Below are 25,432 nucleotides of genomic sequence, written 5' to 3'. Positions count from 1 at the left end.
GGGATGAAGATCATAAAGGGGGAATGAGATCCCGCAAGAATCAGGAGTGGGAAGGTAATAGGAAAGAGTCTGATCAGTACATACTAAACTAAATTAAATTCTTTGCCCCATTGGAAAGAATGTGGCTCGTGATTTCTTCTGTTAGTCTCACATATGCAAATAAAAGACAGTTATTGATGAGGAAACTGTAATCTAAAGCAATTCAATTCAGTTTTCAGGCATGTGTGAACAAGAGAGGACAGATCAGGGGGGGGAATGTTATTTCTGTAACACCGCAGTGGATGGCGATAATGCACCACCCGATTGCAGTCCACTTTGTTCTGATGCAAGATTAAATTACCCTCCACGTGAGGTCTAAGAATATGTTCAACCTATGTTCTCACACATTTTGCTGGACTTCATCAGTCATTTCTGGAATTTATTACAAATGCTCTCCCAGTCAAAGCACGATTAAAAACAAGAATTCATAATCAAAATAATGAATTAATCTTCTATCGATCGGCAAATGGTTGCAGCTCTATAAGAGTAAATAAAAACAAAATATTTTCTTTTTTTAATTGTAGTTTATACTCCTGCTCAATAGGTGTCACCACAAAGTGGTTTTACAACTACAATAATAACAGAAGAAGTCACGCCATTTGATCAGAGACTACGAAGATGTCCCGTGATGAGAAAGCGTTAAATTTGTACATTTTTTTAATGGACTTCTGCACCAGAAGAGTTATGACAAGTTTGCTGCATGGTCACTTTGCTGCAGTTTTTGTCGTTAGAAGCTGTTACTGCATGAAAATGGTTTTAACACAGCAGTGAAGAGTTGCTGCGCTGCACAGCAGAAACCAGAGATCAACAGAATCAGTCTGTTTCTGTGTGAAATCATAAAAATGTATTGTGGATTAACTGGATTAAAGCAGCACTGAAGTCATACATGGACTCGGAGAACCGGGCTGCTGGAGTCGTTTCTGTCTGTGTGAATGGACAGACAGACTTTTAAAAGCCGAGGATGAGTCGTTGTGTTGAAACAGGACCACAGACTGTTGCAAACACAGCCTGTTTCCACCGAGTCTTCTTCAGTTCAGCGTCCCCTGCTCGACTTCCTGTGTGAAATCTACACGTCGCCCTGTAGGACTTGACTGAGCGACAGCAGAGACACGCTCGTTATCTCCGGTCATGTCCAGGTCCAGTCGGCGATACAAACCTCTGCAGCAGAACAACGGCGGCGGCTCTCTCCCCGGCTGTGACCGGGTGCGGATGCCCCGGGCCCGGGTGCTGCTGCTCTGTCTCCTCGGGGTTCTGGTGCTGGCGGTGGTGCTGGGAGTCTACCTGTCCAACGACTCCACCAGCGGACACGTGAACCGCATGCCAGCTGCAGATATCACCAAAGATAGGGTAAGGGTTACGACTGAAAAATAAACACTGACTCTGAGGAAAGAAAAAAAACAAAAAAAACTAGACCTCAGAAGGTGCTGCATTGTCATAACATTTCATTTGTCATTTACTCAAGAACTGCCCTTATTTTACTTGAGTATTTTATTTTCTTTTACTTTATCCATCTAATCCATTACATTACTTTACAGCTATAGTTACTATTTACTTTGAATATTGGCCTTTCACATACAAACAGATTCTGAAATATGATGAATTGTTAGACATTAAACTGCTACTAGTTACTAGTTAAACATACTTTAACCAGCTATATAAAATACAGCTTATACAGTAGTGAGTCTAATAATCCAATGACACTGACAGGTATCATTCTGCATAATGAGTACTTCTACTTTTGATACTTAAAGTACATTTTGTGCTAGTACTTCTTCTAAAGAAAGATTTTTGATTGTAGGACATTTAGTTGTAATGGAGTAATTTATCTGTAGTTATTTCTACTTTTACTTGAATAAAAGACCTGTTCACTTCTTCCACCTCTGACCAGATATAACAAGTTAGTGGTGACATATTCAACGGTCTCTAAACCAAATTGACAAAAAAAAAAAAAAAAGAAAGAAAATCCACAAGGAAAAAATCAGTTAGATTCTGTTATTTGCAGCCACAGTAATATTCCCCCTGTTTATTTTGGACCCATCAAAGTGTATTGAAGAGTAGAGTGGTGATAATATTCATTCAGCTACTTACAGTCACTGGAGCTGTCCAGGTGTGCCAGTTCTCACTGATCTCGTGTCTCACTTCAACAGGGATGGTTTGGTTTTGATGTTGTTCATCCATCTCTGTGCGACATCAGGACTGAGCTGATTAATCTGCCAGTTATTTTCTCAATGAATCATTTTGTCTAAAAAAATGTCAGAAAACAGTGAACAATTGTCCATCAGAGCCCAGAGTGATGTGTCTAACCAACAGTCCAAAAACCAAAGACGTGCACTTTATTATGGTATGTGATAGAGAACAGTTTGGTGAAACTCGATGTCAGCTGTCAAATATCAAATTAGTTAATTAATCAAATATCAAAATAGTTGAAAATAGTTTTCTTTCAATCGACTTATTAGTTAAATGATGATTGTTTCAGCCCTACAGAGGATATAAACCCTCGAGAGAAATAAAGACAAACACAAAACAAAACTTAAAACAAGGACAAAAGTCATAATATGGAGTAACAGAACGACAGCATGAGGTGAACAAGGACTGAATATATGTAAAGAAAATGGATCAGAGAGGACGCCAAGTAATTCTGCCACCATAAAGACCTGGAGAAAGTACGCATCCTCACTTCTCATTTTTTGTGCTGTTACAACACCACCTGCCTAATTGTGTGTTCACAGAACTCGCTGTTCTTCTTCCCACATCTGCGTTTTCATCATTGATCTTGTCGTCTTTCCTCCAGTTGTCTCACAAACCCAGTAAGTGCTCCCCAGCTCAAATCCGCCGTCTGGCCTCTCAGGTGGACGGGACTCGTCTGTGGGAGACTCACCTGAGGCCCATCCTGATACAGAGGCTCCCGGGGACGCAGGGCAGTCTGGTCGTACAGCAGGTGTGTATAAAACAAAACACTTTCCTCTTCTTCAGTGCACATTTTTCCCCTTCCTTCATCTTTAATCTGGTCTCTGTCACTTTACTTCAGCACATCACCTCCACCCTGTCCTCGCTGTCTGCTGGCTGGTCCATAGACCTGGACTCCTTCCAGTCTCCGACCCCTCGAGGCCAGGTCACCTTCACCAACATCGTTGCCACTCTGGACCCTTCAGCCCCTCGGAGGCTGCTCCTGGCCTGCCACTATGACTCCAAGGTCCTGCCTCCAGACCCCCGGGCCCCAGAGAGGGTGTTTCTGGGGGCCAGTGACTCTGCCGTGCCCTGTGCTATGATCCTGGAGCTTGCTACATCTCTGGACGCTCAGCTTAGATCATTCAAACAGCAGGTGTGTGTTCAGCTGTGTTTTCTCACATTTGCACTGACAACCTGAGTAGGTGCTTGGCAGATTAGTTTCCTATTTGTTTGGTACTTTCCTGTGTTCCTTCCCATGACAAAGAGTAAAGATCTGAGGTGCTGACCTGAGTGTTTTCTTTCTTTTTTTTCTTTATTTCCTCATTTCGTCTCTCTGCCTCTGAGGCTGCGGTATAGGATAGAAAATGCTGACTCTAGCCCCCTGTATTGAGCGCAGCAGTCATCTGTATATAGTAGTGTCTCCCCAGAGGCTGCGCTTTATGTAGTTACTGTAGGAATACACACATAATGTGCATGCACACACTGCGACAACACTGCAGAAACAGAGGACTGGCCTCAGCTGCTGCTTTTTGTTAAGTCTGCCTTCATAAGATTCCCTTTCTCTCCCCACCCCCACCCCCCCTTTAGAGACTTCCGGTCTCCCTCCAGCTCGTGTTTTTCGACGGCGAGGAGTCGTTTGAAGAGTGGACCGCCACCGACTCGCTGTACGGCTCTCGTCACCTGGCTGAGCGCATGGCCAACACGCCTCACCCCGCAGACTCCTCACACACCACTGCGCTCCAGGCCGTGGTGAGGAAACTTGTGTTTGCTCTGCACAGAAATAAACGTCCCCACATCCTGATCCGGACACATACTGAATTATGTACGACCAGGCTTAATTTAGCAGGAACACGGCCCAAGCAAAATCAAGTTACTGCTTTGTCTCTCATTTGGTCGTGTAACTTTACACCACTGTCTCTGTGTGCTATGTGTTTTTTCTTTACATCTTAGCAACATGAAACTAATTTTTCAGCAGCAATTTCCAGCTACCCTCCACCTGCTTATCACCCTGAACCTTCTCCCTAGGACCTCTTTGTGTTGCTGGACCTGCTTGGCGGCCCCGATCCTCTGATTGCGAATCACTTCGACAACACAGGCGCGCTGGTTTGACCGTCTGATTGCCGCAGGTGAGCAGCAGCTGTAACTTTGTTGTGAATGTTTAAATCCCTCTCTGTGTCACGTGGCCCTAACTCTCTTCTCTTACCTCTCACTCACAGAGAAGAGACTCCATCGACAGGGTCTGTTGACGTCTCACCCCTCAGAGCAGACGTATTTCAGGAAGGATGTGTATCTCGGACCCGTCCAGGACGACCACATCCCCTTCCTTCACAAAGGTGAGTGATACTGTTAGGTGGGTTTCCACACACTTGTTCTATATCAACATCTTCAATCCGGTAAAAACTCTTACGATATCAGTTTTTAGACTTGGCTGAAGTGGAAAGGTTTGTGTATTGAGAAAAGCAAACTATGGAAGCAACAGATCTTTGCAGAGCGATACAGCTTTGAGTTTTCTACATTGTTTTCCACCTTTGGAAGTTTGACCAGCGCTCTTTTAACCACCTGACTGGAAACAGCGGTTTATCTCAACGAACCAACTCTTAATATTTGCATAACAGTCGTCGATGGACACAGAGTTTCCGATTGAATTTTTCTACATTCGGATGAAAACCGAGCTATGAAACCTGCTCCTGTAGATTCCTCCTGCAGCATCAGGAGGATTCATCTATTCCTCACCAGAGAGGCAGCCCAGGTGCTCATCCAGGCATCTGTCATCTCCTGTATCTCCCTCCCCACCGTAGCTCCTGCCTCTGCAGCTGGTCCAGGATGCTCTTCAGTTCATTTACTACACTGGCTTCCATTTTGCAGCACATTCAAAACTCTGTTGTCGCCGGCCTACAGGGCCCTGAAGAGAACTGCTCCTTCCTAACCTAAAGCCATGGTTAAACCCTACACTCCTCAACTCTTCCCTGTCCTTTTGTCATTTAGGTTGTTTTAATATTTTGATATTATACAAAAATACCAACAGTACAGAAGTGGTATAGAAAAATAAAAAACACAATAGACTGCTGTCCAATAAATAGATAAATAAAACAACCTCAGAACACCAATCCTCCTTTATATTCTGGTTAACAAGCAGCCTGTACCTTTGTTAGATGTTGTACCCTTAATGTATTTGTTTGTCTGCAAACTGCATCACAGAGTTTGTTAGGAAATATACGTGTTTTTCGTAGGTATATAACACCTGCTGTCAGTCATCATCACTACCTTCCTCTTTCCTCTCCGTCGGTCCATGCAGGTGTCCCTGTGCTTCATGTCATTGCCACTCCCTTCCCACAGTTCTGGCACACGTTGGACGACACAGAGGAGAACATGCACCGGCCCACTGTAGAGAACCTGACCAAGATCATGGCCGTGTTTCTGGCTGAGTACCTGGGCTTCTAAACATATGAAAACACTGACAGTGTGTGTATTTGTACTGAAGGTCCACATTTTACTCTGGACTGGAGTACGAGTGCTGTTTATCACACTGGTTATGAATAAATAACCACATGCACAAAAAGAGACCCCAGAAAAATGAACTAAACTAAACTGGGATACCAGCTGAACTTTACCAAAAACTGAACTATCCAGTCTCCTTGGTTTCATGTAATGGGTGAGTTGAAGACATGTCCAAATGTCTGGGCATGTGAAGTGGATACAGAGTCTTAAATAATATTGTAATGGCACACAAGCATGGTACCTGCTGTGCAGCTGGGAAATGTGTCTGTGTCTTTAAAAGCACTCTGAATTAATTTTTTTGCTTCATTCCTGTGAAACAAAAAACAAAGCAATTATCGCCTTATCCGTTATTTACCCTGTTAATATGATTGTGATGCAATAATGTCTTCTTAAAGACAGACGTCACAATAGGTTGAGCTTTCTGAGCTGCTGTGAACACTGTTCATACAGTGACAGTGATCAGTGACAGCGAGGTCATATCTGTGAATAATTCCCTTCACTTTACCTTCACTTGAGTGAAGATCCTCTTGGCCTTACAACCTGTTGTTGTTAATTGTTAGATATACTGTGTGGCTGTTCTGCACATTTTGCTCTTTTATGCCACGTGAAAGGTGTAGAGAAAAGTCTGCAATAAAGATGGTTTAAAATGGTTTATTAGGTTTCTCTCAGAATGTGATGCAGCTTTGGGAAGTCTAAAACACGGGAAAACACTGTTACTAGAAGAATCCTGTAGCTTCTTGATACAGTGCATTTATCAGCATTGTTCCATCTTATCTTCCCTTTTAACGAGTTGAAGAATCTGATGTTAGAAATGTCTTGGTATCATGTAGGAACATAGTGGTGAAGGATGAGTGTAGAGATCTGCCAGATGGCTTTATAGCACACCTGTGAACTGGTAAACTGAACTTAATCCAGCCATATGATGCTTAATTTTAATGTCTGTCTTGTATTGTGTTCTATATATGTTTACGCCAAGGTAAAATGTCTGCTGAGTCATGTTTTGGTAATAAAACTTTACTTGGGAAATGTTTGTTTTGCTGACACCAGAAAAGAGACTTTAAATTCAAGAAGAAGGTGCAAAACTATGTCAAAAAGAAACAGCAGAGTGAGAGAAGTGACAAATCAGACATCTGAAGATTTGACTTAGATGAGGTCTCAGCACATGTGATGTAGAGGAGGAGGTGGGTGAGAGAGGGGTGGAGGTGGAGGACCATGGTATTGGGGATGTGGGCTGCCTGGAGGTGAAAGGTCGTTATCAGAGTAAGGGTTGACCTCTCCTGAGGGTCCTCCAGAGTCAGCTGTTTGGAAACTGAGGGCAGAGATGAGGAGCAACAGAAAGCATTACATTAATTTAACCACAAGAGGGTGCTGTAAACTGAGTAAAAATGTACCAGGCGTACACTCAGTCAGCAGTTTATTAGGAACACCTATGTAAAGCTGAGTTGAATTGTATTGCATTTTAATGACAGGTGTTTCTAATATTCACCAGCACCACAAACTGCAGCCTCCAAAATTATCAGCAGCTGAATCAACACCTTTATAAAACAATGTCAGTAAAAAGAGAGGGTAGGCTTTGTTGCAGGACTGTTGACTGCTGTTCCTTTCAGTTTTTATATGTTTAGATTGTTGCAAGGATGAGTTGAGCTCTTGTATAGTTCACAGATGTTCAGGTGGCGTTAAACACCTAAACCATTATTCTTACTTCAACCTGCTCTGTTCTCAAACAGGAACCACAGAACAATGGCCAAAAAACAAAACAAAAATAATCAATGGATCACTGAGGTCTGTGCTTAAAATATGATTTTATAGACACAGTCATTGCTGTTTATTTTCACTGGCTCACCAGAAAAGGAATAGAAGTTTCTTCTAATTGGCTTCATTAACCTCCTGAGGATCCCTGGAGCAAAAATTTGTTGTTCCTAATGGATGCCCTCGAATGTGGATGTTTGATACAACAACTTTCAGCTGTTGCTGTCATTAACTTGGACCTCAGGGAACAATGATGTTTATTTATTAAATTATTATTAAAGAAAATAACCGTCAAAAATGAAAATAATTGTTGGTAGCAGCTTCACAATTCTCCCATGATGAAGTACTTCCATGCCTGAGGTATTCTGTTCATTAATTACTCTTAAAGTGTTTTATCAAATTGCTTCAAACAAATGAGCTTTATGTAAACCAAAACAAGGTCTATAAACTAAATTTCCCTCAACAAGACCAGATCCACAAGATGGAGGACCTGTTAGAGTTGATGTTGTACCTTAGGGGCTGTCATCTGGATCATTTGATTGTAATGTTTGATAATCACTTCTGATTGGCTAATCAAGTCATTTGTCAGACCACTCCAAAGATTTGACAGATTTCTGATCAGTTTATGTTCACTTCAACCATTACTTTTTCCATCTATACATGATTTAACCAAGTATTGATTTTAATTAATTCAGACAGTGTGAAAATGGCTTGAGACTGTCATTAAGCACCAGTGGTTAGTTCTGACACCATGTGTCCATCCATGTGAGTCGAGGTTAAGTAGCTACCTCACCACACGTATCTGTTGTCAAGTCAACCATCATGAGATGGTTCCCCAGATAGTGAGCCACTACCCCGTCACTGACCCGGTAACGTCGGTGGTTCGATCCCTCTGCCTGCGGTTCTTGAACCAGTTGCTGACCTGTGTGGTTGTCAGGCCGGTGGCTACTGCGAGCTCCCGCTTCTCCCGTGTAGAGGGATATGGTTTATGATGGTACCACTTCCGGAGTATACTCCGGGATTTTTCCTGTTAATGAATAAATAGAGTGATATCTGAGGGTTATATAGGTAACACCTCAGCTGACCGTAAGCCCATTAAGCAGCTGTTTCACTTTGCCACCACTGTAACTTCCCCAGTGGAGGAAAAAGTCTTTAGCTACATTAAAAATAGCAATGGCAAAGTGTGAACATTCTCCATCACAAATAAAAGTCCTGCATTCAATTTTTTTACTGAAGTGAAAGTACGCTAGCAACATTATCAGTAAGCAGTGAGAGCCATTGTTAGTTATATACTAATGTCAGTATTTTACAGTTGAGCCAAGTTTAACTTCTTGACGTGAACCTACTTTTGAGAAACTTAATCCATATTTTAGAGGATCATTTATTTCTCCTGTAAAGTCTGAACCTGTCGAGTAACTAATTATAGCCTAATTACAGATGTCAGAAAAATACTGAGTAAAAAGTACAATATTACCCCCCAAATGTGAAGTAGCAGCTGGGGAGCACATTTAGGATAATGTAAGATTTTGTCTACCTTGAAGCAGTAGTTGGTCTCCTCTCCGTCCCAGATGGTGTTTGGTAGAGGAAACTTTCGCCTTACGCGATACTTCCCCACAGCTCCCAGGGGTCGGCCCCTCTGCCCCTCAGCCTCTATGTAGTGGGCTTGAAGCCAGAGTTGCTGCAGCAGCGGGTGGCTGCGTGGGGAGAAGGGGAAGCCTTCCAGCAAAGTGTAGAGGTCAGAGAAGCGCCCCTGGTGAAAGGCCACCGTGGCTTTAGCCTTCAGCACGCTCTCCAGCTCCCCTGAGAAAGAGGAGAGGGAGGAGGAGGAAGGAGGAGGAAGAGTGCGGAGGAAGCCAGCAAGACGATCCATGTAGCCGCTCTGCAGTAGGACCTCGCACACACAAGCCACCTGCTCTGCTGTGAAGATCATCACTGTGCAAACTGGATGGCGATGCAAAAAGTCCTGACATGTAAGTAAAACCAAATTTTAGTGTGGAGATATCCTCTAACAACCTCTCTTAACATCAAGTTTGTAGTGAAGTGAGACGAAGCCTCTGTGGAGCATTGTGGCTTGATTGTGTGTTTATCATTACTCATCATCATGCCCTGGTAGAATTGAATTACAGGTAACCTGAGTCCATCAGGGTTATAACAACATCCCATACATCCCTCCCTGTCTTGTACAAACAAATGCACACACACCCTCACACACATTTTGGACCATTGCTATTGTACTGATATTCACCCAGTGAGAGAGAGAGCATGACAGTTTCACAGTGCAGGAAGAAAACGCATTTGAATAAAATTTTCTTGCCAAATTAGAAGCAAAGTTCCCTGACAAATAGTTTTACTGCTAACAATAATTCACACTCATAACAACAAACCCATAACCAGTTTGTAAATGTAGTTTATTACAATTTCATATAATATAAAAAATAGAATGCATTTGAATACAAAAATGAGAAAAAAACAAGAACCTGGAATGACAAACACAAACGATCCCTTTCAGAACTATAAAAACAAGTCGATCAACACACAATATCTTTGGTTAAATCTGGAGTCGTGTACGTCACGTGTCAGGTAGGAGAGTAAAAACAAATCCCATGCTACAAACAAAACAGGGCTAAAAATGTGCATACACCCTCACAGGCTTTAATGTCAACATACTTTGGTAAGAAATGGCTCATTTAAACAAACGCAAGCTACCATATTTTACATATATAAAGAGCACATTTCCCTTTACTCTTAATTAATTTGAATGTTCAGTAAAAGTCAGACTAAAACTGATTTGTCAGAGCCATTTAATTATCAACCCAAATGGGACTGAGAACAAATAACTTTAAAATTTTATCGAGGGGTGACCTATCTCAAAATGAGTGTTAATGACCTTAAAATTTATTTAATACCTGTCGTCTGAGATTGCAAAACCTCAGTTTGCACTGCGATGTGACCTTCCAAGTGAAAATGAATATCATTTCCTATCAGCTTTTTCTTCCCCAAGGACTCATTTTCATTTAGCTAAAACTAAAAACTGATTGATACATGCTTTAAATAGATTAAATGTACAAAAGAGACAAACAACAAACATACTAATTAAAAAAAAAAAAAAACACATAGACCATTATTGTAACTAGATGCGACACTGAAGTATATTTTTGTGTACCATAATTGGCCAAAGATTTGACTGCTACCTGCGTTATGACAGTAGAAAGCTCATACTGTATTTTAGGTTTAAATTGAACAGATTTCAGTTTTCTCATATACCTCTTAAGCTGTTCTTTCAAGTGGAGATTATTACAGTCCAATTAAGAGAGAACAGGACATTTCTAAACAGAATGAGTCCTACCACTGTCATAATGACACAGCAGCGCAGCGTAAACATTGTGTGAATGAAATGTGCAAAATATACAAAAAAGAGAGATAGAGCTTTGACTATGCAACCAAAACTGTCACATTATGTTTCACTGGAGATCGAACAGATACAGAAATGTGGGTATTTGTAAAATGTCAAAACCTTTTGTTTTTCCAACATCAGATGCTTTAAAATAAGGCACTTATCAGTATAGATGAATGATCAGATTTTGGATGCGTTTGACAATAAATGTCACTTAGCAGGATCACAGCAAATGTTTTAGTGTAATGCACTGTCACGCCCCATTTAAAAGCTCAGTATTTTAAAGCTTTTCATCTCCCAAGTGCACTGGCTTTTTGACTCCACCACTGTGCCACTTAGTGTCCTATAAAGTACTAAACATGCATTGCATAGAGTATAAACCCTTTTATTTCCTGTGGTATATTTTTGCTAAGGCAGGGCAGCAGGCTGCATGTTTAAACCCAGACTTCAGAAACGTGTAATAATAAAACACTGTATCGCCCTCGAAGCTGTGATGTAATAATAGTTGAAGAAAACTAATTTCAGCCGAATCACATAAAGCTCAACCTACTCTGCTCACATCTGTTTGTGAGCAATATAATCCTCACTATATTCCTGGAGTGTCGGTAGAATGTGTTCAGGCTGTGAACAAAAAAAAGAAAACCAAACCAGACTCCTGAATCTCTTTGAGCTCTGGACAGGCAGGCAACTATTTCAAGACTTGTCCCATAGCCAGATAGTCCGGTGTGTAGCCATTGTGGTGGATCCTCAACGAACTACTTCTACTGCCAGCAAAATCCCCAGACATCTTTTTCCAAGGAGCACAATCCAAAGAACTGCAAAGAGGAGCTGAGAGACTAGGCAAAGTCATGAAGTCTTGTATAATATGGTATTTTTTTAAAAAAAACACCAGGACCTGTAAGTGGACCAAGCTGTGTTAGTTCTTCTGTCTGGATTTGATGAAACCGGTAAGGCACATGCGGATTTTAGTAAAAAAAAAAAAAAAAACTCTGAGACACAAAATTCTCAGGCAGAAACAGGAATATTCTGGTGTTGAACAGGTGAATATCCCATATAATCTTTCCCATCCATGTGAGACAGAGCTGCAGAGGGTTTGTCTCAAAAGTGGCAGCCAAGACCATGATGGCATCAGGTCCTACTGAGAGAGTATCATTGTACGTGTTAGAACCTCAACATACTGTAAAAGACAGACCTATGTCTTTGAGGACTGACAATGTGGAATAAAGTCTTTTAGATTAATATAAAAACACACAGCAGAGTCTGTAACTGACTGTGTGTTTCATCGTTTTTGTTTTTAGAGACATGGGGTTGCTACATGGGGACTACAAGCCCAGCTCGTCGTCCACAGGGACAGACTGCAGCTGAGTAAGAATCTTGGAGTCCCCATCCATCTCCTCTGGATTCCCAAGTGGTGAGCTGGCTTCCACATCCTGCTCCGGAGAGGGGCTTCCTAGAAGCAGTGACTCTCCTCCAGGGAGACCCAACAAAGCCGGGTCTACAGGTAGGTCGCCTTTGCTGCGGACATCAAACAGAGTTAGACTGGCTGAGGTGGAGAGGGGCACGGGGCTCCACGCTGGCTGGGACAACTGGGCGTTGGGTGTGACTCCGCTGTACATGGGACTGAGGGTGAGCATGCTCTCTGGGGTGAGAGTGTTTGGTGTTGTGGGGGTGACCGAATGGTCCAGCGTGTGAGGGGAGGGGTTGGCAGGCGTCTGGCTGGCTGCGGCCCCGGTCTCCGCAGCACAGTACGGTGGAGACGAGCTGATGAAGTTCAGAGGAGATGATGTGAGGCTCCCGGGGGTTGGGCCTGAGGTGGTTGAAGGCTGGGAGGCCACAGGAGGCGTGGAGGGCGTGAGAACGGGGCTAAGCCCATTAGCAGGGATGGCTGAAGCCTCTGGGACTGGTTTCAGGGGTAAACTAGTGAGTTGAATGCCTGCTGGGATGGTCAGAATCAGCTTGCCTTGCTGGACACTCAGGTAGGGGCTTCCACCGAGGAGGAGGTTACCTACAGTGGTGACACGTGATAAGTTGATAGCAATCAAAACTGTGTAACAGTGAGATGAAGCATCTTTTTCAGCATTCAAACAATAAACCTGTGCTGGAAGGAAAATAATCGGTCATTAATAATATTGTCTGTCTTGTTAGTTTTAATTTAAAAACAACAAATGCTTCATGGATCACAATGAGGTCTTTTCCTTACATTTCTACTGTCACAGACAGTTCTATGTAAGACATATGTGTTTCTTATGTAATAGTACAACATCATAGAAATATTTAAGCTGGAATGATTGTTCATCAATGACATATATATATATTTTGAGAAATTGCAAATATTTCTGGTTACTGTGTCAGCTGTGAGTGTTTTCTGCTTATGTGATATGTAAAGTGAATGAGTAGATTTGGGGCTGATGGTAAAACAAAAAAAATAAACATGACAACACCTTGAGCTATAGTAAGCTTTATCATTTCCTGAATCCTGAATAATAACAATTACAAATCTTGTTCTTTTCCAACTAAATGAATATTAATGTATAAAGCTGTTGGTTTAAGGAAACTATTTTGTTATTGTTTGTTGTTGATGTTGTTGCCCATATGACAATTTCATGTTCATGTCTTCAGATTGCTTGTTTTATCTGACCAGTCAAAATCCTAAAGATATTTGGTTTAATATCATACATGAAAATTTTTTTTAAAATTAAATCCTCACATTTGAGAGGCTGGAAGCAGTTTTGCTGGAAATGTATTTAAACTGTTAATCACTTATTTAAAACAGTTGTTCTGCTTGCAGCATTTACAAACATCTGATCAAGTGAGTGTACCTGGAGGAGCAGAGGGTAGCTGAATGATCCCAGAGTTGAGCAGCTGCACCCCGGGGGCCATGCTGGTTGGGGGACCTACGCTCTGAATGGGTCTCAGCTGGTTTATCCTGAGAGGACTCTGTGCGACCGCTCCAGCTCCAGGGCCTGATGTCAGGATCTGTAAGGGCACTCCAGCAGAGGGGATGGAGAGGGAAGGACTGGCAGGCACCACTTGGGGGAAAGAGATGGTGGAGGAGGTTTGGATAGAAGACACCGGGACCAGCTGAGGCATGGAGAGCGGCACTAACTGAGTTGGTGTGGTGCCTTTAGCCTGGGGGACTGGGACAACTTGTGTTGGGGAGGTGATGGAAATAACCTGCTGCTGGATTTTGCTGGGTGTGGAGTTTGTGGTTTGTTCCCCGAGCTGGTGCACCATTCGCTGCGGCAGCTGACTGTTGTTAAGCTGTGGGATAGAGACTACGGTTGTGGCACCTTCAGGCAGAGCTGCTGAGGTGTCGTGCTGCTGTTGCACCAGTCTGTTGCCAGCGGTCACCGCCTGGGGGCTTTGAAACGGAGGAGCTGGTGACGTGAGGGGCGATACTGGGACCAACTGAGGGCACTGGGGCACCTGGGCTCCTGAGGAGTGCTGGACCAGCTGGGACACTGGTATACCCTGGATCGAAGGCACAACCTGGGGCAGAGAGAAGACCTGAGGGGTGACGCTGCTGGAGGAAACCACAGATTTAGGAGGATTCATCTGGGAGCCGGTGGTGGCCAAGACAATGTACTCCCCATGCTGACTGGAGAGAGGCACGGCAGAACTGGAGATATCCACACTAGCAGACGACATAGAGGCCGGGAGGGTGAGGGACTCCTGGGTGTTTTGCTTTAAAACTAGTGAAGGGAGACCGTTTGGGGAGGACAGAGTTGGTGAAGCAGGGGACAAAGATGAAGAGGAGGAAGATACTGTCTGGCTGTTGCCCTCTGACTCTGGCACACTGATGTAATCCATTGCACTGCCACTGTCTGTCCTGGTTTGCAGAGGAAGAGAGATTATGGACGGAGGGTTTGAGACCGGTGTGGTGGTGTTGCTAAGAACGACTGCTGGAAGACTGCTCGGCTTGGCCTCCATGGCTGATACCTGCTCTGCCACAGAAACTGCTTGCTGCTGCTGCTGCTGCTGCTGCTGCTGCATACTGACACTAGATTTGGTTATTACCTGAGCCCCGTTCAGTATCAAAGGAGAGCTGGCTGTGACGGGACTCAGCGTGACTGTCTGGCAATCGCCCAAGCTCAGCCCGTTAATTATGACACCTGTGCCGGTACTGGAGATCAGGGAATTCCCGTTGAGCAGTAAAGGCTGGGTGGCCGTGAGGAAGCCGCTGGACCCATTGAGGATGAGCTGGCTCCCTGTGCTACAGGGGACTGCAGAGAGAGAGATGATTGAGGCCGTGGAGCCTGAGGCCTCCTCCGGTTTATCGGGGGTGTCATCCATGGCGCTCGCCTCGTCCTCTGTGCTGTGGTTCCCGTCAGACTCACTGAAGTGGAGGAAAAACAAATGAGTTAAACCAAAAGGGGAATGTCTGTGGCTTTAGAGGGTTGAGCACTGGGCTAAATCCTTTTATCAGTGCTCAACTTTAACACATTTTCTAATCCTTTTAATGCTTTGAGCTCATGATCATGAGGTGGACCAAGACCACTCTGCCCCCCTACACTTTACTCACAAGTGTAAATGGAAATTTACACTGTTATATAGATTTAGATTTCTGATAATTGTATGTTATTAGCCAACAGAAGTGTCTCCATCAGGCTTCATCTTTGTTTGGGTCTTCAACACCACTTTTGAGAATTTATTCACTTTAGATTTTGAGTTTGCTAGTATGTGTATGAAGACTAAAATTCACATCATCACGTGAAAGTTTTAACATTTGCATGTTTTAAGGTGATTTTTTACCTGCCACAAGTAACTCATTCTCTAAAACTGGAATTCATCTGAGATCTGCTGCACGTGTGAGTTACAGTTGTTTACTTCATATTTTAGAGCTTAAAATCTTGCAGCACTAACTTTCTACTCCAAAATGATGATGAAAAAATGACGTTTTTTTCACCACCACACCCGCCCTCAGTTCTTGAAAGTGCATCTCCATGAGACATTTAAAAGTTATCATACATGATCTTTTCTGGTTTACTAAAAATTCAATGAGAGATTCTCCAATCCAGAGATTCTCAGACAAACAACATCCTCACTTAAACATGTAATGACACTCAACATTAGCTCTGGCTAATTTTATTATGTGATAAGTACAAAATATGTCTATATCCATTCAAGATGTTAATGGTTACTGTATAAATATTGTTATATGTATATATTTAAGGGTGACTTTCTGAATCTGTTAATTGTTTTCTTTTAGCAAACTCAGCCTCATTTGCATTGTTTATAAATAAGTCCAGTCTCTGGTAAGTGAACCAATAAACCCATAAATAGATATTATCAGGCTATTTAAAGATAATGACTTAAGTACTTTGTGTGACAGGATTTGCAGTAACATTTTCACTGTAACTTCCATTATTAGTCAGCAATCTATTTAAAAACAAAAGTATTAAATATATCACTTGTTTCAAATGGAGAAAGTCCACCAGAGATGAAATATTTTTACATGTTTAGATTCAAATTAACATTCAGACTTTTCTTCTAGTTTGTCCTCCTGTGTATTTGACAGAGTGGTTAACTTGTGGTAAGACATCAGTCATTAAGTATTATTATTAATCATTTTCATCCTGTCTACAAAACCAGCCTTATTGTGCAGTGGATCAGTATAAAGCTCTCTCCTCTCTGTGTAGACAGGAAGACAAACCCAGATCAGATTCCTTGAACTCTTTTTAGGGTCTGTAGTTGGTTAATGTGTGTTGGAGAGTATATCACCCTGGTCGTTCATTCAGACTGACTCTCTGCCAGACCACCACAAACCCACAAGTCTGATAAGATAAATCTGCTTTATTCCCTCTTATCTCCTCACAATTTGCCCCCCCACAGTAAAACTCTGAGATATCAGCCTGTGTCAGCCGTTTTCTTGCCACCCCCACCTTCCCAATAGTTTAAGCTTTTTTCTTTTTCTTTCTTTTTTTTTTTAAACTCTTAACCTGGGTCACCCCGGCTCTGCAGGCCCTGGGCAGCGGTGCAGGCTTTAAGGAAACTTGAGCCACGGTGGGCGCCTGGATCTCACATTTCATAACAAAGCAACATGCTCCTGATCTCAGACCTGTGTGGCTTCACTGCTGTCAAATGTCTGCTCCTCTGTCCATCTTGTTAATCAATGCAGTGTTCTTCGATGTTCGTTTTGTTACTCCGCGGTTTAATGTGTTTAGTCCTTTCTGTGGCGCCCTGTGCAGGCCTGCAGGCTTTGTTTACCACTAAGGTTTGGTGTGTGAGCTTCAGTGACTTTTCAGAGTGGGCTTTGTTAGAAAACACAAAATAAAAACAAGTCGCTCTCAGATAAACAAAGGAAGGTTGGAGGCAGCTGTCGCCCTGATTATGATTTTAAAATGTCAGAGTCACAATAAGAGTCTAGATAAATGCAATAACTGAAATGAGTTTCTAATGTTGCTGGTCTTACCTTTTGCTGTGGGTCCCGGACGGGGTCCTGTCCCTCTGCCTGCGGTTCTTGAACCAGTTGCTGACCTGTGTGAGGGACAGTCCGGTAACTTTGGCCAGATTTTTCTTCTCGTCCGGAGTGGGGTACCTGTTGCTCTTGTAACACTCCTTCAGCGCATTTCGCGACTTCTCCTTAAAACAGTACACGGTCTCCTCTCCGTCCCAGATAGTTTTGGGCAGGGGGAACTTCTTCCTGAGCCGGTACTTGTCCACTGCGCCCAGGCTGCGGCCCCGGGACCTCTCCGCCTCCTTGTAGCGGGCTTTCAGGTACAGGTCCTGCAGGAACCCATGGTTAGACGGGTGGAAGTCGTGGCTTTCTAGGATGGCGTACAGCTCCTTGAATTCCTCCCGGTGGAAAGCCACCAGTGCCTGGGCCTTCAACAGGGTCTCGTTGCCACGTAGCAGCTCGGACGAAGGAGGTATGGTGGATAGAAATCTCCACAGGCGATCCACATTGCCCGCCTGCAGAAGGGCCTCGCAGAGACATGATACTTGGTCAGTGGAAAAACTCAGAGCCGACTTTTGGAAACTTTGGAGCAATTCCTCCGAAACCTGAACTGGATCTTTCTCTTCTTTGGTCACCGGTGCCGTTGGCTCCTCTGGGCTGTTCTCAGATTGTTCTGCAGACTCCAAAGACAAGGAAGCCATTTTTACTTTAACTTTTTTCTTTCCACCAGTAGTTCCTCCTCCTCTCTCCCTCCCTCCCTCTGCAGCGCTGCTCTCGCTCCCATTCTCCGCCAGCCGACCAAACCGTGAATGTGCCTGCAAACCACCAGCTGTCACGCCCCTTTTCTAACCTAATACAGTCTCTTTGTCAGAGGTTACATAGTACTACTAACACCAAACTTAATGCGGGAGAATATTATTCAGTCACTTCCTTCCTCATTTTTTCCTTTTCTACGCTACCAATGTTCCCCTCGGTTGAACCTTTCACGTTTGCAGCGGGATAAAACTTGTTCCGTGTAAATATGACATTTCACAAATATCTGACTCGTGTGGATGATGGAGCGCGTGCAGAAATCCTTGAGTAAAGAGTCAACGTTTGATAAATACAAATAAGATAAAAGTCCTGCATTCATGATTTTACTGCAGTAAAATACACATTTTTATAGAAAAATCTCCTCACTTGAAGTCCAGCTGACAGAGAAGCATGTATTTAGTTGAGCAGGTGATCTTTACAGTCGCTTTCTAGCATAAAATGCCAGCCTCTGAAATCTGTATGATCAAGTGGCTTGAATGATCTCTGTCAGATTGTTTTATTATTGTATTATTACTGGTGCATTACAGGCAGCAATTTTAAGTTGTTGCTTTTGAAGGTGGAGCTAATGGTAGCAAAGCTATAGGAGTGCGTCATATTTATTCACTGGTAAGTGAATAAACAGTACAAACAATGACGATGTTTTCCTTCTGTAGTGTAATGGAGTAGAAATATAAAGTAATGCAGAAAATGTAAATACTCAAGTAAGTAAGTACTTCAACCTTAGCTTAAGTACTTTGTACCTCTGCAGATCACATCTGTCCATTGTGCTCAATGTGCAAGTAATTAGACTAGAGAAGATATAATTAACAGGTGCATTCATTATCAGCTTTATCTTGTGATTATCATTGTGATCAATCCAGTGAACTATTCAATCTGTCACTTGATCAACTGGTTAATTAACTAATTGTTTCAGTTCTATGACAGTGTTCAGATCTCAGCCCAGATCTGTACAGATGGAGGTGACTTCACTGTAATCTTATCCTACTTTTATTTTATTTTTAAATAATGTTCTAATAATACTCCTGACATATTTATGATGTTTATGGTTAAATACATGTCACAGATCAGAAATTCTGCTTTGACATCTCCTGATTTTAAGAGTATTCATGTGTCTTAAATTGTTAATCCAGTGTGTAAAATTTGTTTGTATTTTATTCATACAGTAGTCTTAAGTTAATATCCCTGGGACAATGTAAGAATTTTCTTTAAAAGAAGAAAATGGCTCATGATATGTGCTCTCAAAAAGAATAACACTGTTAACAGTGTTGTGTGTAAAGAATAAGGCCTTTGTAAGACAGTGTCTCCATGTTTGTTCAGGTAAGACTTGTTGTCATCCCAGTTCTCCAACCGGATCTCATGGTTTGGTGTGTCCGAGGTGGTTTCCAATGCAAATACTGTTGGTACAAACACACACAATTACATTTGGACTTAAACAGCAAGTACAGTTTGCATTTGTGACATGATCTTTTGCAATGGATGTACATCATGCTTATTAAAAGAAGAGAACATCCTAGAACTTGTGGCAGCGTCTCCATGTTTAATGCATAAAACCAACACTGTCATACTTTATATGCATTAGTTAAGGTCTCTTTTTATAAAAAAGATACAAGATATATCTTGTATGTATCTCTATTTTCCCTCTCCGTTACAATGATAACAACTAAACACTTACACTTTGTATGTCCAGGAATCTCAGAGATTTGTGAGAAGCTGCATGTGAGTCACACAGAAAGTAGTCTTTAAGAAATGATAAGATGTAACCTGTCGCCTGAATGAGACCAGGCAGGTTTGCAGACCTGCATCTCCATCAACAACCATAGGAATGTAAATCTTCTCTGTGGGGCTGTGGGCTTGTCATAGCCCCCCTCTGCTCTTCCCTGTCTGGTAATTAGCTTTCTTGTAGCTTTCTGCTTTGTTCTCTGTGGAACACTTTGGTTCACTGCAAGTCCTTGATATAAGAAAAGGCAGGGAAACATCTTTTCAGGGAAATGGCATATCAAATAAATCATAGTTTACAAATAAAAATAAAAATAAAAATGCTTTCAAATTGCAACATGTGATTAAGTAATACAGAGAATACTTGCTTCATGTTTAGCAAATAATTTTTGGGTGATTAAAAGATATACAGAAGTGACCTGTGGTGTGTGGTATTTCCTTCCCAGTGATGGAGATCAAGCCACTTGTTCAGGTCAAACTTGTGGAAGGCTAAAATAATGCACAGGCCTATATTTTCTTATTGTAAAGTAAATGACTTCATGACAATAGACCAAATGTGTGAGTGATTCCCTCCTGCTTAAAATATTCCTCATTAAGAGAACATGTTCAGTCTTCATGTTTAGATTGGAGGACAGTGCCACCGTGTGGCTACGCTCAATTTCACTCCTGTCTGGTGGTTGGTTTTCAATCGTGTCAATCTACTAGTAAATAGGCGGTTGCTGTGCGCCATTTTCTTACGTTTCGTAATACTATTGGTCAAAATAATTTATCCCCGATGTGGTTGGTTATTTTGCATGCTGGGGGCGGGTGGAACGTTCCAGAGCTGGGCGTAGCAGGAACTGGTATTCTAATTTTCCCACCACACTGCGAGGCTGATTGTATCATCGTCACTGTTATTGTAGCGTAAAAGTGATGGATTCATCAGGTTAAATTGTGATATAGAGAGTGGTCAAAGTGTTTTGTATATCATCGAAGAAAAATACACCTTTGTAAGTAACTATGGCAACCTTACCGTCTCGCCGAGGGTATCCAGCCTCAGTGTATCCAACGTGACTGTGCTGCTGTTAGCTAATGCATCTGAACTAGCCAACATGCTAGCTAACATGAGTAAATGTGTAGTGAAAGTTAAACGAGCACAGCTGAAAAAAAATGGTTGAAAGTGAGAGAAGAAAGGATGGCAAACATAACAGTTGATTTCAATGCTTCAACATGCTTAGTAATGTCAAAACGATGTGAGATTAAGTGCTAGCTACTAAAACTAACTATTGGAGGTAGGCGTAGTCCTTATTTTTGTGGGTCATCACAGAGAGGGAATGCTTTGCTACAAAACAGCTTGAATCCAAGTTAAGCTATTGACGTGTATTTATCATGGATGATATGTGTTTGCAGCTGTGAGACAATGTATCAATATCAGTTCCATTGGTTAATATGTCACATTGTTTTTACTCTTTGCAGTTTTTGACCAGCAGCTGTGTCCAAACAGTCTAGATAATGGACGGCCAAGTGACAGTCATTACCAATCCCACTGTGAATGTGCGTCTAACAAGCACCATCTCTTCCTTTGAGGTGCAGCGCAGGTTCAATAGAGGGATTAGTATTGCAGAACTGAAGGTGAGAATCATCTTACATTTAAATTATACTGTACTGTTTGGTTTTGCCAGATCTAACCTGCACTATATACTTTACAGTTGAGATTATTAGTATTTTCTGCCTCCCTCGTGTCACAGTATCACAGACGCTATTTTGTTTTTACTGTAATTAGGGTAAATTGGAGATGGTTGTGGGTGCACCTGCCTCCAGCATGGACCTGGAGTTATTCAGTGTCTCTGACGAAGTTCCTACAGAAAATGGACGACAGTGAAGCTTTGCTGGGTTCCTATCCTGTGGATGATGACTGCAGAATACATGTATGTAGTTTGTCAGTGTCATATTGTAGCAACGTTCACATAGTCTCAGGACTGTAGATGATGTAGTAGATCCAATACAATATAATACTTTTTTATCTTTAGTCAAGGACAAACTTGCCTTATATACAATAACAACATCTTTGACACAACAAAATTTGTTGTTACATTTCTAATGTGTTTTTAAAATAGTGGTTTTGAGTGTGCAGAGCAATATCCTTGATTATCTTTGTGAATGTAATAAATGTTACACTTGCACTATCAGTGATGAAGGTACTGAAATTTTGGAAATACTGGTTCCCTTCAGTGACCTTGTTTGAAAGTGAGAAAACTGCTGTGTAGATGGTGGATAATGTTTTATAAAATGATTATCCCATTGCAAACACCTCTAAGCTCTTTGTGTTATGAACAAGCCCTATATTCCCATTATAATAAACTTCACAGCTGCTGTTACCATGCAACAGTGTCATATTGCGGTGCTCACTGATTGGTTTCCTCGCTTGTGACCAGACAGAAGTGATTTATATTTATTGACTGAAACATGCTGCTGGTGTGGTCTTTTTAAAACTGGCCTTGTTTCATCTTTAATCTCATTTCCTGCTCAGGTGATTGATAGAAGTGGAGGTCAGATGGGCGAGTTCACAGATGTTTCCAAAGTACAGAAGTTTGAACTCTCAGATGAAGCATATGATAAGAAAACAGGTACAGTCTGCCGTCTTACACTTCTCTCCAATTTCTTATTCTCATCCCATTAACTTTTTTTTACCAATGTTTTTTTAAAATAAGATATATTTTCCTTATTTTATGACGTAATGGGGATATTGCAGCAGCAAAGGATAACATTACAGCAGCACAAAAATATAGTAGTGAAGATTTTAGCTCAGTTAATTAGTTGATGATTAGGTCAGTGGACTGAAAATTATTCACTGAATGTTAATCATTGGATCCAGACAATAATTGGTAGAGATAACCATAATGAAAATCAATTGGTAGTTGCAGCCATCGATAAAAAATTTAATGCCATCATCAGACAATGTCTCTAAAAAGCTTACATTTTTTGCTAACCACTGACAAATGTTGTAAAGGAGTAACTTTATTTACTAGAACAGCTTCTACAGCATTTACAGTCTGTTTTGAAGTATTCTGTGTTTAGCACAGTCCAACTTTTCTTTCCCTCAGACACGGCAAGGTCATTCATGAGGAAACAACGTATTGGTCACTTCAATGAGGAAGAAATGGCCAAGAAGAAAGCTGAGCATGCTGCTCGTGAGGAGGAACAGAAGGCTGCTGCTGATGTCATTTCTGTTGGCAGCCGATGCAAAGTGCAGGTCCCTGGGCAGCCCACGAAGCTTGGCACAGTCATGTATGTCGGTGAGTTTGGATAAAGCATAGCTGGTTTACTTTCTTCGAGACACTGGTTTAAATCCTATGCTGCTGAGGATTTTCTCTCCAACAGAGCAGACTTTGTTCTAATTCATGGTGACTAAGGCCTGTTGCAAAAGAGGAGGAATTGTAGCCATTTGTTTTACATTTTCAGATACAGATATGTTAATAATGTGCACATATATAAATAGAAAAATCTGTAATTCATTGTAGTTCACACAGGGGGAAGAAGTCAAGATTAATCATCTTCAGATTTATGGAAAATTAATCTCTGATCTTACATGTAACACAGAACAGTGGTTGAAACTATGTCATCTCACTAATAACTAGCTAAAAATGTAAATAATTAACTAAGAATGAATGTAAAATTAGATTTTTCTTGTTATCAGTTTTAGCAGTTTATGAAGACTGAGAATTCAGAGGTTGTGACTAAGCAAAGAACTATGAATATGAGGAGGAGTACCTGGTGTAAAGAACAATGTTGTTATGTTCATTGCAGGTACAACAGATTTCAAGCCAGGCTATTGGGTGGGTGTGAAGTACGATGAGCCCCTAGGAAAGAACAATGGAATGTAAGAGAACTATCTTTATTTATTTTGTTTTATTTTATTTTTTATTAGCAGCGCACAATCTCAATTACGTTGATCTTGATTTTCCCTGACTTTGACCTTAACCCTTTTTAAAAATTATGTCTCCGCAGTGTTGAAGGGAAGCGATACTTTGAATGTGAGAACAAATACGGTGCATTTGTGAAGCCCCTGAGTGTGACCGTGGGAGACTTCCCTGAGGAGGATTATGGTCTAGATGAGATGTAGGCCTGTGTAGTTTGCAGTTTTTCTGTCCCTGAAATTTAAACACCCAGCTTAAGTTATCCATTCACCAACCGAGAGATGATGGAGAGTCTTTTTTAAATTGTTTTTTATTTTGTTTTTGTCCCATGCTACTCTGGAAGCCTGATCCAAAGGCATTTTAGCCTCAGTAACTTCAGTGCAACATGACAGGAGTGACTGTCAGGTGGTGGTCTCTTGGTGCACTGGAAATGAAAATGATACAGGATAATCACAAGAGCAGCTCACACCAACAAGGTTTGATAAAGGAGACTATTTGTTGATGTGAGGCAGCATAATGAAAGTTAACATGAAGTTCTCCACTTCACACATTTATATTCAGTTTAATTTTCTTGCTTCAGTAGTACTTGTTGCTCCCATGCTTTCTCAGAATGGGAGTGTTCAGTGTCATCTGACAGTCATGTTGACAGTTTGGATACAAGCTGCATTTTCCTCATTTAGTTTATATCAGTGTGTACAAAGACGATTGTATATAACTGTTTATAGTTAACTGTAGTCTGAATATTTTTTGACGATTGTAAATTGCTGAGTGGTCTAAGGATTGGACAACTGTTTGCTGAAGGAAAAATTTATCCTAAAATACTTTGACACTAAAATCTAAAGTTGCATTGTCACTTGTTGCCCTGACTATGATGTTCAGTTGAGTGAAACTGGAGAAACATTTCCAGTTATTTGTTTTAAATCAGTTTTCAATGGACAGATTCATTCTAGCATTTTTCACTAACAAATGACAGACAAGAAATTCACAGCTCAAGAGACAAAAACAATAAATCCACATCAGCAGTTGCCTTAGTAGTCCATAGTGAAGCACAGCTGCTGGTTGTATTTTGGGTCAGGGGTTAGCACTTTCACCTTTTTGAGCAAAAACTCTTGTTTTTATCTGTTATACTTGCAGTTATTGTTGTTTACATAGATGTACAATGCCTCGGGTAAGAGTGTTAAAGTATGCAACAATATATAGTTCCCTTCTAAAACAACTTAAAATTCCTTAAATTTCATTTTGTGTTTGTATGTGGTGTGTAAAACAGTCCCATTTTTTGGCTTCCAAGTGGATATGATGTTAAACATTTAATTGTCTGCACTTAAATGTATCTTGCTTATATTGAACCACTGAAATAAAAAAATACTGTTGCAAGTTTAAAATTTGAAATTGCAAGGCTCAATATTTTTTTCTGTAATTTAAATGCAATTTATCAAATATAATTTGTCTGCTTAATTTAAAAACATACAAATTGAATGACAAAATCCAAAAAAAATCAGAGAACTCAACCTGAACTTTTTTATTCTATTTTCAAGTCAAACCTCTCAAGTCATACCTAACCTAAGGCAATTTTAAAAAATCCCTGCACTTTTTAAAATCCCTTCAGTTCTGTGTAAGCATGACACAATGAATTGGATGCTGTTTCAAGCAGCACAATCTCTGTTAGCATTAATTAGTATTTTCTGTTCAGGTGGGTGGCTTAAGTAATAGGTTGTCTAGTGGAGAAGTTTAAATACGAAGTTACTTAGAGTTACAGAGTAG

The 25,432-nt window shown here is 41.4% G+C and overlaps 4 protein-coding genes across 4 annotated transcripts; 2 read left to right on the top strand and 2 right to left on the bottom strand.

The window, feature by feature from the left end:
• Positions 1 to 615: 615 nt before the first annotated feature.
• Positions 616 to 6,732, top strand: qpctla (glutaminyl-peptide cyclotransferase-like a). The gene is given in 8 exon segments (XM_018702101.2): positions 616 to 1,386; positions 2,831 to 2,977; positions 3,068 to 3,361; positions 3,796 to 3,957; positions 4,234 to 4,302; positions 4,304 to 4,334; positions 4,425 to 4,541; positions 5,504 to 6,732. Coding segments are annotated over 8 exon segments (1,185 nt in total). The 5' UTR covers positions 616 to 1,167; the 3' UTR covers positions 5,650 to 6,732.
• A 112-nt stretch (positions 6,733 to 6,844) lies between these two features.
• On the bottom strand, positions 6,845 to 9,664 carry six9 (SIX homeobox 9). Its single transcript, XM_018702103.2, has 3 exons — positions 8,990 to 9,664; positions 8,322 to 8,482; positions 6,845 to 7,015 (listed from the first exon to the last, which is right to left on the bottom strand). The coding sequence occupies exons 1-3, from the start codon at positions 9,383 to 9,385 to the stop codon at positions 6,862 to 6,864; spliced, it is 711 nt and encodes a 236-aa protein (XP_018557619.1). The 5' UTR covers positions 9,386 to 9,664; the 3' UTR covers positions 6,845 to 6,861.
• A 182-nt stretch (positions 9,665 to 9,846) lies between these two features.
• On the bottom strand, positions 9,847 to 18,322 carry six5 (SIX homeobox 5). The gene is made up of 3 exons (XM_018702099.2): positions 17,262 to 18,322; positions 13,669 to 15,185; positions 9,847 to 12,854 (listed from the first exon to the last, which is right to left on the bottom strand). Exons 1-3 carry the CDS (start codon positions 17,945 to 17,947, stop codon positions 12,172 to 12,174), a joined length of 2,886 nt encoding a protein of 961 aa, XP_018557615.1. The 5' UTR covers positions 17,948 to 18,322; the 3' UTR covers positions 9,847 to 12,171.
• A 2,273-nt stretch (positions 18,323 to 20,595) lies between these two features.
• tbcb (tubulin folding cofactor B) lies at positions 20,596 to 25,053 on the top strand. The gene is given in 8 exon segments (XM_051078915.1): positions 20,596 to 20,764; positions 21,231 to 21,386; positions 21,538 to 21,606; positions 21,608 to 21,682; positions 22,285 to 22,381; positions 22,859 to 23,050; positions 23,562 to 23,634; positions 23,763 to 25,053. Coding segments are annotated over 7 exon segments (741 nt in total). The 5' UTR covers positions 20,596 to 20,764; positions 21,231 to 21,266; the 3' UTR covers positions 23,878 to 25,053.
• Positions 25,054 to 25,432: the final 379 nt, after the last annotated feature.

The sequence above is a fragment of the Lates calcarifer genome, linkage group LG21, assembly GCF_001640805.2.
Source record: "Lates calcarifer isolate ASB-BC8 linkage group LG21, TLL_Latcal_v3, whole genome shotgun sequence".
Taxonomy (NCBI): Eukaryota; Metazoa; Chordata; class Actinopteri; family Centropomidae; genus Lates; species Lates calcarifer.
Note: the sequence above shows the minus strand (reverse complement) of the source record. Positions and strands in the feature narration are given on the sequence as shown.